At 33.1% G+C, this 16,327-nt stretch overlaps 1 protein-coding gene and 2 non-coding genes across 3 annotated transcripts; 1 reads left to right on the top strand and 2 right to left on the bottom strand.

Annotated features, from left to right (window-relative positions):
* Nucleotides 1-1,397: 1,397 nt before the first annotated feature.
* On the top strand, nucleotides 1,398-12,728 carry LOC101207115 (exocyst complex component SEC3A). The gene is made up of 26 exons (XM_004147750.3): nucleotides 1,398-1,486; nucleotides 1,581-1,780; nucleotides 2,783-2,853; nucleotides 3,060-3,140; nucleotides 3,333-3,400; nucleotides 3,614-3,716; nucleotides 4,297-4,442; nucleotides 4,630-4,747; nucleotides 5,542-5,646; nucleotides 6,196-6,297; nucleotides 6,372-6,509; nucleotides 6,801-6,929; nucleotides 7,012-7,092; nucleotides 7,180-7,254; nucleotides 8,229-8,402; nucleotides 8,486-8,627; nucleotides 8,749-8,813; nucleotides 9,255-9,425; nucleotides 9,514-9,593; nucleotides 10,995-11,076; nucleotides 11,310-11,407; nucleotides 11,489-11,597; nucleotides 11,696-11,764; nucleotides 11,954-12,019; nucleotides 12,103-12,192; nucleotides 12,290-12,728. The coding sequence occupies exons 2-26, from the start codon at nucleotides 1,603-1,605 to the stop codon at nucleotides 12,398-12,400; spliced, it is 2,652 nt and encodes an 883-aa protein (XP_004147798.1). The 5' UTR covers nucleotides 1,398-1,486; nucleotides 1,581-1,602; the 3' UTR covers nucleotides 12,401-12,728.
* A 1,031-nt stretch (nucleotides 12,729-13,759) lies between these two features.
* LOC116402993 lies at nucleotides 13,760-13,844 on the bottom strand. The gene has a single exon (XR_004215725.1). It is a non-coding gene; the product is annotated as a small nucleolar RNA SNOR75 (small nucleolar RNA).
* A 403-nt stretch (nucleotides 13,845-14,247) lies between these two features.
* Nucleotides 14,248-14,333, bottom strand: LOC116402992. Its single transcript, XR_004215724.1, has one exon. It is a non-coding gene; the product is annotated as a small nucleolar RNA SNOR75 (small nucleolar RNA).
* Between the last annotated feature and the right edge of the window lie 1,994 nt (nucleotides 14,334-16,327).

The following is a 16,327-nucleotide window of genomic DNA, read 5'->3' as shown; positions in this document are numbered from 1 at the left end:
TAATTCATTTGATTGCCTAATGATTAACTTATGTTTGACTCCATTTGATTGCTTATTGATTAACTTAGTGTAAATATACTTTGACAGGGGATTCCATCCCATGGAGTGAAAGTTCATCATTACTCAAAGATGGATATAGATATAATTGAAACATTCGTGAAGAATCTAACACCATCACAAATAGTTATCTTTAAAAGATGCTCATTGGAACTCTTTTTAGATTTTCTAAGGATTGTGAGTGTAAAAGATAGCACAGATGAACAATTGGTGTTCCATCTAGAATGGTCTAAGATTAAATTTATAATGAAAGAATTTACTTCATTCATCTGTCTTCGTTGTACCACATTTTCAAAATCCTTAGAATTGACCAATGAACAGTGTAAATCATGCTTATTGAGAGATTCAATCTTTCAAGAATTTAAGTATATTAAAGAGAAATAACACAGAAACTCTTTTTACGTACCTTCATAAGATGATGAGACCGTTGTGAAATTGCAAACTTGTACATCTTGGAATGTTTTCTTCACTACAAACAAATGCTCAATGTTTTTTATTGGAAAGAAGTTGAAACGTTGAATAGTTTTTCATGGGATAAGTTAGTCTTCAATCTAATAGCAAGTTTTCTTAAAAGAGTTGCACAATCTAAAGGTGGAAACTGCATTACAAGTTCTTCCAACTAAATATACTTATGAAAATTTATAGTAAATGATAAAATTTGAAAGTATTTACGATAAATGGTAAACAGTTGTTATTTTATATATTTTAAAACTCATTTAACTGTATTTATTCTAAAAAAGGGTTTTGAAAACTCAAACTCAAACATTATACAATTCAAAACAGGAAAAAGGTAAGAAAATATAATATGTTAAATTTTGCTTTGTTTTCTTTTTAAATACGAGTATGAGGTGGTTTTATTTTAAAAAATGATTGTATCTTTAGGAAAAGCTCATTTTGTCGGCGTGCACAACAATTTTATTGAAAAAGAAAAAGAAAACTTCCCTCCATATATACTATTTTAATATATTTCTAAAACTTGCTCGTACCCATAGTACTCAATCTTATCGACTACTTTTAAGTTTTTATGAATTTGTATTATAGAAAAATCTATAAAACATAAAAATGAAATTGACAAAAGAATACTAGTAATATAAATGTAATATAAATAATAGATATCTTAATTAGTTCGAGAATAAAAATGTTTGAAATCAAACTATATATTATTAGTAAAAGTGTGAGAGTAGATTGGAAAGTTATACTATTTGTTTGTTTGTTTGCGTTGTTTACAAAAGGAAGTATTGTAATTGATTTGTTTGATTCTAAACTACATTAACAAGTTAAGCTGTCATTTGTGGCTCGTTTACTTTCATAATCATTCAATTAATATAATTATTATATAATATATACGGAGAGAAAAAGTAAAAAAAGAAAAAGAAAAAAAGGAGGTTGTGGGAGATACGTGTGCCGGTCCCAAGTACGTCGCTGAACGGTGCGTATCATCATCCATTTTTACTTTTCTGCTCTGCTTCTTCTCTCTCTCTCTCTTTCTATTCTCTGTGACTTCCATTTCCATATTGGTTCAGATCAGCACCTGCGCCTTCGGAAATGGCGAAATCTAGTGCAGATGACGCCGAGCTGAGGCGAGCTTGTGAGGCTGCCATCGAAGGCACTAAACAGAAGGTTGTCATGTCCATTCGTGTTGCAAAGAGCCGAGGGATCTGGGGAAAATCCGGCATGTTAGGACGCCAACAAATGGCTAAACCTAGGGTTCTTGCTCTTTCCAGTACGTTCTTGATCTTTAATTCCATTCTTCTTACCTATATTTTGAATTTCGTTTTTCAACTCATTATAATCTCCCTGCCCTCAATTCGCTCTTTCAATTCTAAATTTCTAATTGAGAATATGGAATTTATCACCCTCTACTGTTTCTTCCTATATCTGCCTCTTTAATTTGATTACCTATTCTAGTCTCCCGTTTCTATAAATTTGGAACCAATTTTGTTTATATGCTAAGTTTCTCACGTACACAACAGGAGCTCTCTGGAATATGACCACTCTTTCCTTTACTGTCGTTTCTTACTGATATGGACTATCTCTCTCTCTGTCCCTCTTTTTTTACTGGATTTGTCGGGTCGGGTGCAACTGTGTAATTATTTATGCACGGCAGGGAAACAATTAATGCGAATGATGATTTCTAATGTGTAGTTAATGGAAGTTTGAAGTTTAACATTTAAAAACTCCTACCGGAGATGACTAACTTTTTGCCACGGAACAATAAAGACTATATGTTTTGTGCTGGGAAGAGGGAATGATACGATTGCACTCTGGATAGATGAATGATTAATATTCTTTGACATCGACATTGCTTGAAAACTACACCCGTGATCCGTCCTTTGTTCCATACATTTTCAAAGCTAGCTGTATATGGAATTTGAAATGTACACTTCTAATGTTTCAGAGTTGTTGAATACTCAAGTTCAATACTAGTGAAGCGAACATAGTTTCATTTTTGTTTGTTTGATTGTTTCTATTAGCCCTTAGCAATGTAGGCCTCCAGTGAAGGTCTAGCTCTGACAACATCTATGGCTACTCCTTGAATTCCTTACTGTTTAGTCTAAGATTACTGATATGTTCAAGTTGTTGCATCCACTGTCCATTTATTGCTGTATATTCAATATTGCAAAATTATTAATTACATTAGATCCTCTGGCAAGGTTGTAGTTTCTGTCATCTTAGAAGCATGACGACTGTCATTTTAGTTTCATTTGTGGTTTTCTTTTTGCAGCAAAAGAAAAAGGTCCACGAACAAAAGCTTTTCTACGAGTATTAAAATATTCCACAGGTGGAGTTCTAGAGGTAATTTTAGAATTTGAATTATTTTTTCTGGTTTATGAAGATTTTCAATTTTTAATCTTCTTATAATGAAACTTCCCTGAGTTTCATATTGAGTATTCCTTGCATGATTTTTTAGCCGGTTTAACTCTTCTCTAAGTTCAAGGATTTTCTTGGTGGCCAAAATTGGTCTCATTGCTTCCCTGATTGATAATCAAATCCATGTGCAGCCTGCAAAGTTATATAAACTAAAGCATCTTTCGAAGGTGGAAGTTATAGCAAATGACCCCAGTGGATGTACATTTACATTGGTAATGTTTTCTTTATCCAAAAAATGCTCCTTTCTATGTTTTTATTTATTTTTATTTTGTTAATATCAAGTTGGTTTTCATGGTCTAATTTTTAGACTTGGCACAGTGATTAGGTCTCTAATAAATGCAGATTGGGGCTACGGTGCTGCTTAATTTTTGCTCATTCGTCTCTATGAAACTGGATTTTTGCAGGGATTTGATAACCTAAGAAGTCAAAGTGTTGCCCCTCCCCAGTGGACTATGCGTAATATTGATGACAGGTGAGATTCTAGAGAAGATATTATTATAATTATTTTGATATTTTTGTTTTTAGCTCATTGCACATAGTTTAAACAATTGATTGCACATACTGTGACATTGCACATATGGAGATTGTAATCTATTAGAACTTCGTATTTATATCTTTCTAATTTTCATTACATCAATTTCTAATAAAGTTGAACTATTTTGATTTTGTATTCTTTTCCATCTAGGAACCGGCTTCTACTTTGTATCTTAAACATATGCAAAGATGTATTGGAACGACTTCCAAAAGTTGTTGGTATAGATGTTGTGGAGATGGCTCTTTGGGCAAAGGTGCATGTGGTTTCCCTTCTTTTATATTTAAACTTAACCTTACAATGCAGTTTTGATTTTTTTTCTTTTTTGGGAAGTTTTGAAACTTAACCTTATAATTATTGTTTTTGCATTTTTTTTAAACTTCTTGTTCATAATTTATGGCTTGATCCCTTTCATTTGTTTCTAGATGAATAGATATTACTACTGCTTTGATTTTCTTCGGGTAATTATTTTAATTGGCAAAACTGCAAAATATTTTCAAATATAAAATATATAAATACTAATAGACATTGACATTTTGCTGCAGATGTAATTAAGTTTGCTCATTTTTCTATATTTAAAAACCTTCCTTTTCTGCACATTTGGTTCCGTTTTTGGTTGGAAATGTCTATTACTAGTTCATTGCTGTGGCATGATTATATGCTTGAAGAAACGTGCCTTCCCTGCTCTAATAATCTCTTGATTTTTATTTACTTTTGAATCTTTAGAGGTAAGGATTTTGTATATGTAAGGATTTTCATTCTGAAAATCAAATAAAGTAATTGGTTACAAACACTTAGTTTTTTTTTTTCTGATGCTCATATAGAAATTAATGTAGGAAAATACACCTACAGTTCCTACCCAAAGGAGTCATCAGGATGGTCCTGCCGTGGCTAGAGTAACAGAGAGTGACCTTAAAGTCACGGTAGAAAAGGAACTTGTTTCTCAAGCTGAGGAAGAAGACATGGAGGCACTTCTGGGCACGTGAGTTTGACTTCCCACATTTTTCATGTGTCTTTTTACAATACATACTTTTCACGTCAATTGTGATTTGTGAGTTGTGATGAGTCTGTGTGAATAGTGTTAGAATACTGGTACAGTTTCTTGTGTGCTGATACTTGATTGATGGTAGACAATGATTGTCGTTTTGTTTATGACTATTGGTATGCAGTTATGTGATGGGTATTGGTGAAGCTGAGGCCTTTTCTGAAAGGTTGAAAAGAGAGCTCCTTGCTTTGGAGGCAGCAAATGTTCATGCTATTTTGGAAAGCGAACCTTTGATTGATGAAGTAATTTCTTGTTTATTTATTATTCTTTACTATTCAAATTTTTAATCCCCTCGAATCTTTTTCAATTTTTGCTTTATGGAAGAAAACGCGTCACTATTTTAGAGCCTCTTGTCTTCTGGGTTATGATTTTCTTAAACAGTAAGCCTTAAATCTATGGATATATAGTAAAACGTACTTCTGGTGGATCACTATTAATCTCAATGGCATCTGAGATGCTTAACATTTTTTTAGAGAAGAAACATTTCGTTGGAAGAACCCCTGAGCACCAATAGGTGATTACAAATAAATATTTCCAATTGGAAACTAAATAAGAAAGACTCAAATGATTAAAAGGTGGTTTAGTTTTGCACCAATACAGAGTAGTAGAGAGAGTATAATCTATGAATATGCTCGCCCCACAAGATCCAAAAAAAATCATGAACAATGGTTAGATGGTCTTCTTAGTGCCATGAAACCAACCAACAAAGAAGCAAGATTGCCACACATATTATAAGAAAAAAACAGTCAGCCAACCAGAGGCCTGCAATATGGTATGCCAGAACTGCAAAGCAAAAGGACAATGCATAGAGATGTGCAGCAGATTCTGAATGATTATGACACATGTATCTGAGATGCGTAACATTAATCTTGGCACTATTACTACTAGTATAACTGTTTTACTGTGAGCAATTTTTACATATTGCTTTAATTATGGACTATTGCCCTCACTAATATTGTTGATGCAACTTCAGATGTTATGAAGTTTTTCATAATTGAAACCAGTATATGTAAACGTTGGCTGCTTGTTCTTTTAGGTGCTGCAAGGGCTTGAGGCAGCAACAAATTGTGTTGATGACATGGACGAATGGTTGGGAATCTTCAATGTGAAACTTAGACACATGAGAGAGGACATTGAATCGGTAAAAAGAAACATTTTATCTGTAGTTCTCTTTTGAAAATTCCTCCTGTCTTTATCTTCAATCTTTTGGGCCTAGATGCGAATGCTGAATGCATACTGGATGAATTTTGTTTCTTTTGTTTTTGTTTATCTTTTCCTGGTTGTAATATGCATTTTATACAAACACTGTTGTGGCCAAGTATGTAGAATAACTTTGCTAGCATCATTTGCATGCTTCTTCTTCTGCTTGCATATAAAAACTTGTAATATTTTTGCTTTCTCATTTTTGCCATTTTTTTTATTCATCTTCGTTTGTTTTGTTTGTCAATCAATCAATCCCTTTATTTATTACATACATACAGATGTATGCATGTTTTTATGTATTTCACCTTTTTTTTAAAATTAAGGATGATTTGGAAAACTCCTGATTTAAAATTTTTAATTTTGTTGGATAATGAAATACTATAACAATATGGTGATCAGATATATGTACCATTTTAGTAAAAAGTTATTGTCGCATAAGTGAGATCTTTACACCTCTTACCTTTAACTTGACTCTTTTGATGCACAGATAGAGACTCGGAACAATAAGTTGGAGATGCAATCTGTGAATAATAAAGCACTCATAGAGGAGCTTGATAAACTCCTTGAACGGTTACGTGTCCCTTCTGAGGTATTTTTATTCATCAGATATTAAAGGAAGTGAGATTTTTATGAAAGTCTCATATGACGTTTCATTGGTTGTAGTATGCAGCATGTTTGACTGGGGGATCATTTGATGAGGCACGCATGATTCAAAATGTAGAAGCCTGTGAGTGGTTAACTGGTGCTTTGCGCGGCCTTGACGTTCCCAATCTGGATCCTACATATGCAAACATGCGATCTGTATGTAACACACTTTCCTTCTGTGATTTTAATTTTTTGTGATAGCATGTGTTCTCCACGAATCATAATTTCTACCAAAGTTTAGCTCTTGCAGTTGCTGATTTTTATTTATTATTATTGTTTTTTTTTTCTTTTTGTGCAATGCTTTGAACAGTAAAGTTGCCATTTGTGGTTTAGACGTTTGCAAAGCATTCAATTAAGATACTACCGTGTGGTGTAATAGTTGCTAACTCTTTAGTCTTTAGAACATCAGTAAAAATCTTTTCAAGTGTTGTAGCTACACTCTTCCAGGTTAGGGAGAAGCGTGCTGAACTTGAGAAGCTGAAAAGTACCTTTGTTAGAAGAGCTTCGGAGTTCTTAAGAAACTACTTTGCTAGTTTGGTGGATTTTATGATAAGTGACAAAAGTTACTTTTCTCAGGTACTTTCACAATTTATATATTTTTAGTCATAAATCTGAAGGTTGAATGTGAATTACTGCTGACTTCTATGTTCTTAAGTAGAGGGGACAACTGAAGAGGCCCGATCATGCTGACCTGCGTTACAAATGCAGGACTTATGCTCGTCTTTTGCAACATTTAAAGGTCATATTGCTTGAAAGGATTTGTTATGTGATTGCTTCTATTGCCTCCTTTTGTACTAATTTGTCTTTTTTCTTTTATTACTTGTAGAGTCTTGATAAGAATTGTTTGGGTCTGTTGAGAAAAGCCTATTGTAGCTCACTCAACTTGCTTCTTCGCAGGGAGGTGAGTGAAAATATCTTACTACCTAGCTTCTTACTATTTTTTAAAAATACATTAACTTTTTCAATATTTTATTTACCCTTTTAAACAAGTATCAATTAAAATTTTATGTAGTTACTTGGGGTAGATGAGAGTAGTGCTGAATTTCCTATTTCTTAGAAGGCTCCATTTTAATCCAAATTATTTAAGGCAACTCATAGTCTCATATTCATCTTTAAAATTTAACAGTTAGGTAGTTCATTTTTTAAGGCCTTGCTATTATTACTTCAATATTAAAAGAACCAGATTTGAATTATGGCTAAAAGCCTTGTTAGAATCTTAAAATATTTATGGAAATATTATGGGAATATTTTTTCTAATTCCTAAATCTTTTCCTTATTTATTTCCTTGTATATTCTATTTATTCTCCCTTGTGCTTATTGTATTAGTCATTAGAAAAATAATAAAACTAAAAACATCGTGGTTTTTCTCTTGGTTCTTTGGTTTCCACGTAAGCCTTGGTTTCGTGTTTATTACTTTCAATAAGCCTCAAATAACCACGTGTTGGCCATGATCTTAATATGAAAAGAGTAGCGTAGTTTACCTTACTCTCTTTGTATCTGGTTAGATTTGAAGTCACTTAAATATAGTTGTCTGAGGTAATTTCAATGTTGAATAAGCAAGGAGCCAGCCAATAATTGCCCAAGTAGTTAGTGATGTGGCCAAATAAAATACTAAAAATTCAATCATGAATTGATAGGTTTTCTAATAATTTTCACAATTTTTTTCCTTCGTTATGCTTCAATTAAAAGTTTCCTTTTACCTCTTTTTCATCTCTTTATCGAAATTCATCCATATCCACCAGTCTGTCATGTCTCATTTTGCTTCTTTACAGGCTCTGGAAGTTTTGTGTTCTCCCTTGTTAGCCTGAATTCACTTGTGTAGATTATATTTCGTTTATTTATTTTCTTTGATCTGATATTTTTTTTCATCTTTAGGCTCGGGAATTTGCTAATGAGCTTCGTGCCAGCACCAAAGCATCAAGAAATCCAACTGTCTGGCTTGAAGCTTCCTCTGGATCCGGTCAGAATGTGAATGCAGCTGACACCTCTACTGTCTCGGAGGCTTATGGGAAGATGTTAACCATTTTTATCCCTCTTCTTGTGGATGAGGTAAAATTTCTAGTTCTACATGCACTGATTGTGTGATTATTTTTGTTCTGTAAATGATTTTTTCCCCATAATTACATATGCAGAGTTCTTTTTTTGCACATTTCATGTGCTTTGAAGTTCCTGCCCTTGTGCCTCCTGGTGGTGTTAATGGTGGTAAAGCAGGATATGACGACGATGACGACGATTTGGGAATTATGGATATTGATGACAACGACAGTAAATCTGGTATTCCACGGGCTGTTATCATTATTGTTCCTCCTAGACTTGGGGGTGGGGGGTCAAGTCATAAGTAATGAAATGTATTGTATTAATTTGAACTCTTTTGACACATTGTTCGATGTCATAGGGAAAAATTCTGCTGAGCTTGCAGCATTAAATGAATCACTTCAGGACTTGCTTGATGGAATTCAGGTAATGTCTACCACTTTGTTTTCACCACTTTTTTCCTTCGTCCTGATATCTTACCATAAATTCAAAAAGAGAGTAAACTTAACAGATTTTGGATATCCATTGCATAGCCCTTAGCAATATCATTCTTTTATTTGTGTATGTTACTCTTTTTTTTTTACAGCGGGAGAGCCTTCTAGAAAATATTATCCCCATACTTTGCATAAACAATGCGAGTTCATGAGGCTAGCTACATGACATAGTTAAAAACCTTAATGATCACCTTTTTTATGTATTCTATGTGTTTGGTGTTACCAAGGTCATTTGTCCATTTTAATTTCTAGAGTCAAAATGGTATAATGGAAATGCAGTTTATTTTGCCTAAACTAAAAAACCTGATATTCGTAGAATAAATATCAACATGGCGGCTGTTTATTCAATCAATTTGTTTGAAATGTGAACCAGGAAGATTTTTATGCTGTTGTGGACTGGGCATACAAAATTGACCCGTTGCGCTGCATATCAATGCATGGCATTACCGAGCGTTATCTTTCTGGACAGAAAGCTGATGCAGCAGGATTTGTCCGCCTTTTGCTTGGTGACTTGGAGTCAAGAATTTCCATGCAGTTCAATCGCGTAAGTTTTGAATTGAAGCTAATGCTAGCACTATTTTCTGAACTTTGTGACACTGCTGACCTTTCTTGAATGTTCAAATGTTTTACAGTTTGTGGATGAAGCTTGTCACCAGATAGAAAGAAATGAAAGAAATGTTAAGCAGATGGGTGTACTATCTTATATTCCGAGGTAAATCACATTTGGAAGGCTCATGCATTTGTTTCTTATAAGTTTTTGTCAATCTTGAGGATCAGGAAATAGGATACTGGAAGTGTTAATCATTGGGATCTTTGGTTGGGTAGCCTAACTTAGAAGCTGCAGCTTCTAGTTCTTGCTGATACGTTCACTCTCCTGATATATACACTTCATCAGTGAGTAATGTAAAAAACGAAGCCTTATCTTTGCAATAAAATACACGAAGTCATATGTTGATAATCCTTGGAAAGGATTTGGGGATCACATTGAACTTTTGTTGCACTTCTCTACTACAGATGTTGTAAATTGCAATGAAGTGAAATGGGTGGCTGAAAAGATGATGTTCTAGTTTTCACTAATACATAATTGTATTGATCTGAGTTCCTATCTGTTACATTTAATCCCTGGGAACTTTGTAAATTGAAGTCTTTCAACTCTGAAGATAAGTTATTCTAAGATTATTTGGAAGAATAACCACTTCCATTCTTTTGGGCATCAGTGTACCTATATTTTCTCTTGGCTTGTCATTGAACTCTAGAATAGTACACACACTTGGGTGATGGGGGCTATAGTTTCATATGTAGTTGATATCTACTTATTTCAGTGTCATTTTTTTCTTGTCTGTCTGTAGATTAATCATCTTCTTATGGTATTATTAATACCTTCTTTGCCCTCTCTCTATTACGTAAATGATTAGAAACAATATTTTGGCTTCATCTTCTGAATCTGGAAAAGACCTTTTTTTTTTCCTGATTTTTTTCAATTTGCTTTAAGCTAGTTGTATAGGGATAAGAATCGTACTACGTTGATTAAACATTCTGTAAAGATACTACAGTTGTATCTTAATAAATTGAATTTCCTCAACGAATTACAATATCAAACCAGCAATAGAATAGTACCTTGATCACAAATGTTCAAGTACTAACACCTGGAAATTACAGAAAGCAGTAAAGGACTCAACAATAACGAAATACCAAATACCCTCAACCAAATGAAAAGACCGAACAATAAAACCTAGACATTCTGCTTTCTCCCTCACAAGGATGAAATGCAGCCCTGTTCTTTCCAGAAAATATCTTTGATCCCCTTTCTCTCTCATTCCTCCTCCTTTTATGCTAACTAACTACCAGTCCCCATTGGATGGTCCCCACTACTCTCTCTCTCGATCGATTCTCCACATGTGTCTCCATTTTTCTTCTGCTATATTTAAATAGAATTGGTGGCTTAACACATTCCTACAGGGTTTTGGCTTTAATCGTCTATACATTATTCCTATAGCTCATGCAACACACGTGTTGGCAAATGGAAAGGATCATTATTTTGCGGTGGTATTAACTATATATAGGTTTAAGTTTTCTTGTGGGCATATGTTTTACTTGATGCTATTGTGTGTAGATTTGCGACTCTTGCTACACGGATGGAGCAGTACATCCAGGGACAATCCAGGGATTTGGTTGATCAAGCATATACAAAATTTGTGAGTTTTCCCTAATGAGAAACTATGAACTTTTCGAGTTTTCTAATACATATTTATGACTGTTATAGTGATATGACTGTCAGCAATCTGAAAATTTTATACTTGAGTTTTTTTATTCCTCTCTCGGTCATGTGCTGTAGCTGCAATCTGCCCCCGTATGATTGGAGTCTGCAAATTGACATGCATATTTTATAATCTCTAATGGATGCCTTTTTTGTAACTTGCTTTGATAGGTCAGTATAATGTTCGTTACTCTGGAAAAAATTGCTCAAACGGACCCAAAATATGCAGACATTTTTCTTTTAGAAAACTATGCAGCTTTCCAGAATAGGTATGTATTGCCAGGTCAATCTTCAACTTTTATCAGAACAATATACTTCTGTGTTTGCTTACTCTAATACCTTGGATGCAGTCTCTATGATCTAGCCAACGTTGTACCTACCCTAGCCAAATTCTATCACCAGGCAAGTGAAGCTTATGAGCAAGCTTGCACACGCCATATAAGTATGATCATATACTATGTAAGTCATTCGCCCTGGCCTTTTCAACCACCCCCACCCCCATCCCAATGCATTGAATTCTGGAAATAACTTTGAAATTTGATCCTTCTAATTTTTAGCAATTCGAACGGTTATTCCAATTTGCTCGAAGAATAGAAGACTTGCTTTACACCATCCCACCAGAAGAGGTTTGTATTTTGCTACTATTTTTTTCCATCGGTGCTTGAGATTTTCCTTTCTAAGAAAGCTCTTTTAGCTCTACCCAGATAAAATGCATCATAGTAATCCACTATGTATTGCTCAGTTGGTCCGTGATGATTCTTGAATTCTGTCAAGTTTCTTAACGCAAGGTTTTCTTCTCTTGGTGTATATTTTAGGTTCCATTCCAACTTGGATTGTCCAAAATGGATCTTCGTAAAATGTTAAAATCGAGTTTGTCCGGAGTAAGTAACAATTATTTTGGGCAATACATTTATATATTTCCATTTTGAATTCCGTGTCTAAATGCCAGATGGGGTGTTGTTAGGTTGACAAATCCATTAGTGCTATGTATAAGAAGTTGCAAAAGAACTTAACATCAGAGGAACTACTTCCTTCCTTGTGGGATAAGTGCAAGGTACAGTCTCTTCTCTAAAAACAAGTATTTGATTGAAATTTAAAAGAACATATTAGGTTAAGGGTATCTCACAAATTTCCTTTAATTTGTTTGGCAGAAGGAATTTCTGGACAAGTATGATAGTTTTGCACAACTCGTTGCTAAAATTTATCCGACAGAGACGTTTTTCTCTGTGACAGAAATGAGAGATCTTCTAGCTTCTATGTAAAGAGAACTAAAAATGATGGGAACCTGATAATCTTGTATATCTTTTTGGTTTCATTTTTTTTCTCTTGGATATACATAATTTTGAAGAGGTTAGCCATTCTTTGTTTCATTCAATAATTCTCATTTATCGACTCTAGAGAAGATTTGTAGAAAAGCCAATCAGTCTTCAGCCATATTAGGTATTGTATTTCTTTGTGTAAGAGCTCTCGGGTCGGTGTTGTGTTGTGACCTTTTCTTCTATTGATTGCCTATTCGGTTTGCATGTGGGAAAGGAGTTCATAGCGGCTCTTTACTTCTCATTTTTTTATTATTGAAGAAATGTAACGATATATGCTTATTATTTTTATTAAGAATGGAGAATTTCAATATGTTCCCTAGTTTCTTTCACTTAAAATATAAGACTAAATAATATCCACCGTAAGTAACCAAATTTACAAAATTAATTCATAGTTAATTTAAGAGAATAGTATAGAGAAAAATAAATTATCTAAATTGACAAATAACAAAAATAGTAAACTTGAACGTGAAGATGAGATTTGATGCTCCTAGGGATTAATTGTCGGCGTAAAACAGATACATACTCTAAGAACCTCCAATAGCCTCCAATAGTATGTTATGTGCTTCATAGACGATTTTCATATGCATTCATGTTTCGGGTGTTTGTAAGAATTGAAACTTATAAACACAATACCATAGGGGCGTTAATTAGTTTGAATTTCAAAATACAAAGTCTCTCTGGACACATCAAGAAGATAGAACAAGATTATTACTGCTTCACCAATTGAATAACCATATTATATTATATGTTACATCGAAATTATTTCCACAATTTACAATACTGCTCTCTACAATGTCATTCTAAGCTAACACATCTCGTACGTTGATTTCATATACGTACTCTTTGAAAAGCACTTCTCAACTCCAATACGTAAAGAGGTTCTGTTTCCAACTTATGTAACCACAAGGTAAACCTGAATGACTTCTCATCAGCCGAATCAACACCAAAGAAACCCAATTAAAAAAAAAGAACAAATTTGTAATCTTCGCCAACAATTAATAAAACACAGGTTTAATATATTAACTCAGAAGAACTAAATCTTCACAGAAACAATCTCAGTTTCTGATAAAAAGTAAGTGATAAGATATCACAAACGGCTCAAAAGTGCTTGAAAAATAATCACAGAAACAATCTCAGTTTCGATTGAACCTGAGTCTGCTTTCTCATCATCGCCGCACTTGTTCGTATATAACTAAAGAGTATATATAGAAGCAAAGGCAAGAGAAAGTTCTTCCAAAACTTCAAAAACCCTAAAAAATCGCAAAAATAAAAAAACAAAACGATAGAAATAGGAGGGTTGATTTCTCTCAGACAAATGCCTCGTTTTGTCATCAAGGGTGAATGGATTAGAGATCAGACTCGTCATCATTTTTCATCATCACAGAGAAAACAACCTCCGCATTACTAAATAATTACAAACTTCAACCAAAAATGAAAATAAAAACTTGAATGAAGAACGAAGACGGTGGGTTTGTTGCTCCTTCGTTTCAAGCTCAGATGTTTCATATTTATAGGTACAGAGAAACGCTAGGGCTAATCCTCCTGCTTCTTTGAAAGACGAAATTGCCCTTTTCATAGCGGGCCGAAAGCCCAAACTTTGATTACTCACACTCTTATCCTGAATCCTTATTCCACTCTTAACAAATTATTCAATCTTCAGAGGTTTTCACTTTTCAAGCAGAAGATTCTTTAAAATCGGAAAGAATATATTATTGCGAGAACAAACAATTTGAGAAAACGAAGGAAAATTGCAAAAATAAAATAAAATAAAATAAAAAAAGAGGTTTGATTTCTCTCAGACAAATGCCTCGTTTTGTCGTCAGGGGTGAATGGATTAGAGATCGGACTCGTCATCATTTTTTCATCATCACCGAGAAAAGAAAACCTCTACATTGTTTCAAAGTTTTTTTTATCAAGAGATCGTTTTTCAGAAAAGAAGAAAAATATGGGATTGGATAAAAATTCTGCATCTGAAAACAAGAGATTGAATCCAAATTGCTAACAATGGATTAGGGTCTGCTCACAAAAAAAGAAAATAAAAGGTTCAAATAAATAAAAAAGCGCGGCGGAGTAAAAAATGAATGAATAGACGAACAATTGATTGAGTACTTATAAGGAAGAAGAAAGAGGGAGGGAGGGCGGCTAGGTCTATGAATTTGGCCCTTACGATACCAACTTCACAATTAAAAAACCTTCGGCCCAATGGGCTCACTAAATGTACTAAAATTACCAAAAGAGCCCTCCATTCAATTTTATTTTCTTAATAATAATTAGTTTTATTATATATCATAATTTATTATATGTTCTCATTTAGTGGTTTCTTATTTTGTTTTATTAATTAATGTGATATATATTCCTCAAAATAAGGATTATGATATGTTGATTATCCGTTTATCCTAATTAGTTATGGGTTCTCATTTCATGTTTATTTTAAAGTTGTTTCGAAAATACGTATAATTATTCTAAATGCATATAAAACAAATACATAATTCATATTTTAACTTTATCGTTTTTATTTGAGATATATATTAGGAAATTGTTAAAAATAAAAAAATTTTGATAAAATATTTATAAAATTTCATATTCTATCAATAACACAAACATTTGATAGCAACGATGTCCTTCTGTTAGTGACATTGATAGTTATTGTTGATAGAATTCAAAATTTTTGTTATACCTTATAAATATTTTAATTTGTTTTACTATATTTGAAAATGTCTCATATTTTGTCTGAGATATTTAATACTGTATTATGTTTACAAATTTTCATTTGCAATTATTTTTCATTTTTATGTATATGTAAAAGGTTCATTTAAAACATATACAAGATTATTTCAAATGTTTTACGAATTTAAAGTGGTATTATATATGTCATAAAACTCATATTTTGTAATATAAAATCATTTTCTTTTTAATAAAGTGGTTATTGAGGGCTTATGAAAATGAATATTATAATATTGAATTCAATAAAGTAAGATCCCAACTATTTTGTGTAGACTTGAACTTTACCTACAGACATTGATCAAGTTCGAGTATATAGTCTAAACGGTCTATAGTATATGATTAATGTTGGGCATGGATGATCCCACTTTGTAGTAGTACAAAGAGATGCAATTGTGAATCATTCGTTTAAAGACATAAAAATGAGGACATCCTATGTAAAGAGTTTAGACAAGTCTGAAACCATGAAATTATCATTTTTATGTTATAACATCATTTACTGTATAAAACTAACTATTTTGATTGATGACCTAGGCTACTTAATCTTAATCATAAACTAACTATGAACTCATGTTCACATAGAATTATCCTTAGATCTGCATAGGTGATGGTAACTCATCAAACACCGGTTCAATAAGCTTTCCATTTTAGGGGTGGTGGATAGCGTAAGACATAGGGTGTAAGACAAAATTCACTTAGACCGATTATAGAGTTAGTGGATAGGTTGTTCTCTTAAGATTGAATTAATGTCTTGAATAAGGGGTCCTACCATCTCATTGGGCCAAGAGGAATTTGGTTTATATGTTGAATCTTAAACCAATTATTTATAATGAGGAGTGCAACTACGAGACTTTAGTGAAATAACTCGTTAGTTAATAAATATTGATTAATTCGGCCTAAACGGTTCTAACTAATGAATCTTTAATCATTGAAATACATAATCTATGGATCCATTAGATTCTCGCTTATATGAAATAAACTTAGAACATTATTAGCTACTGAATTAGTTTGAATAGTTCGAATTAAGGAAGAAGAGAAAACCCGACATGTCACTACAACAAAAATGGTATACGACGACAATTATTTTTTGTCACGATTAAAATTCATGATAGTTATTTACAATCATAGTATCGGGAGTCATTAAAAGTC

The sequence above is a fragment of the Cucumis sativus genome, chromosome 3, assembly GCF_000004075.3.
Source record: "Cucumis sativus cultivar 9930 chromosome 3, Cucumber_9930_V3, whole genome shotgun sequence".
Lineage (NCBI taxonomy): Eukaryota > Viridiplantae > Streptophyta > Magnoliopsida > Cucurbitales > Cucurbitaceae > Cucumis > Cucumis sativus.
Note: the sequence above shows the minus strand (reverse complement) of the source record. Positions and strands in the feature narration are given on the sequence as shown.

Coding starts and splice junctions, on each gene's coding strand:
- LOC101207115 (XM_004147750.3), top strand. CDS start 1,603: ATGGCGAAATCTAGTGCAGATGACGCCGAGCTGAGGCGAGCTTGTGAG. Junction 5,647..6,195: donor TGAGAGAGGACATTGAATCG/GTAAAAAGAAAC, acceptor TTTGATGCACAG/ATAGAGACTCGGAACAATAA. Junction 6,510..6,800: donor CATATGCAAACATGCGATCT/GTATGTAACACA, acceptor ACACTCTTCCAG/GTTAGGGAGAAGCGTGCTGA.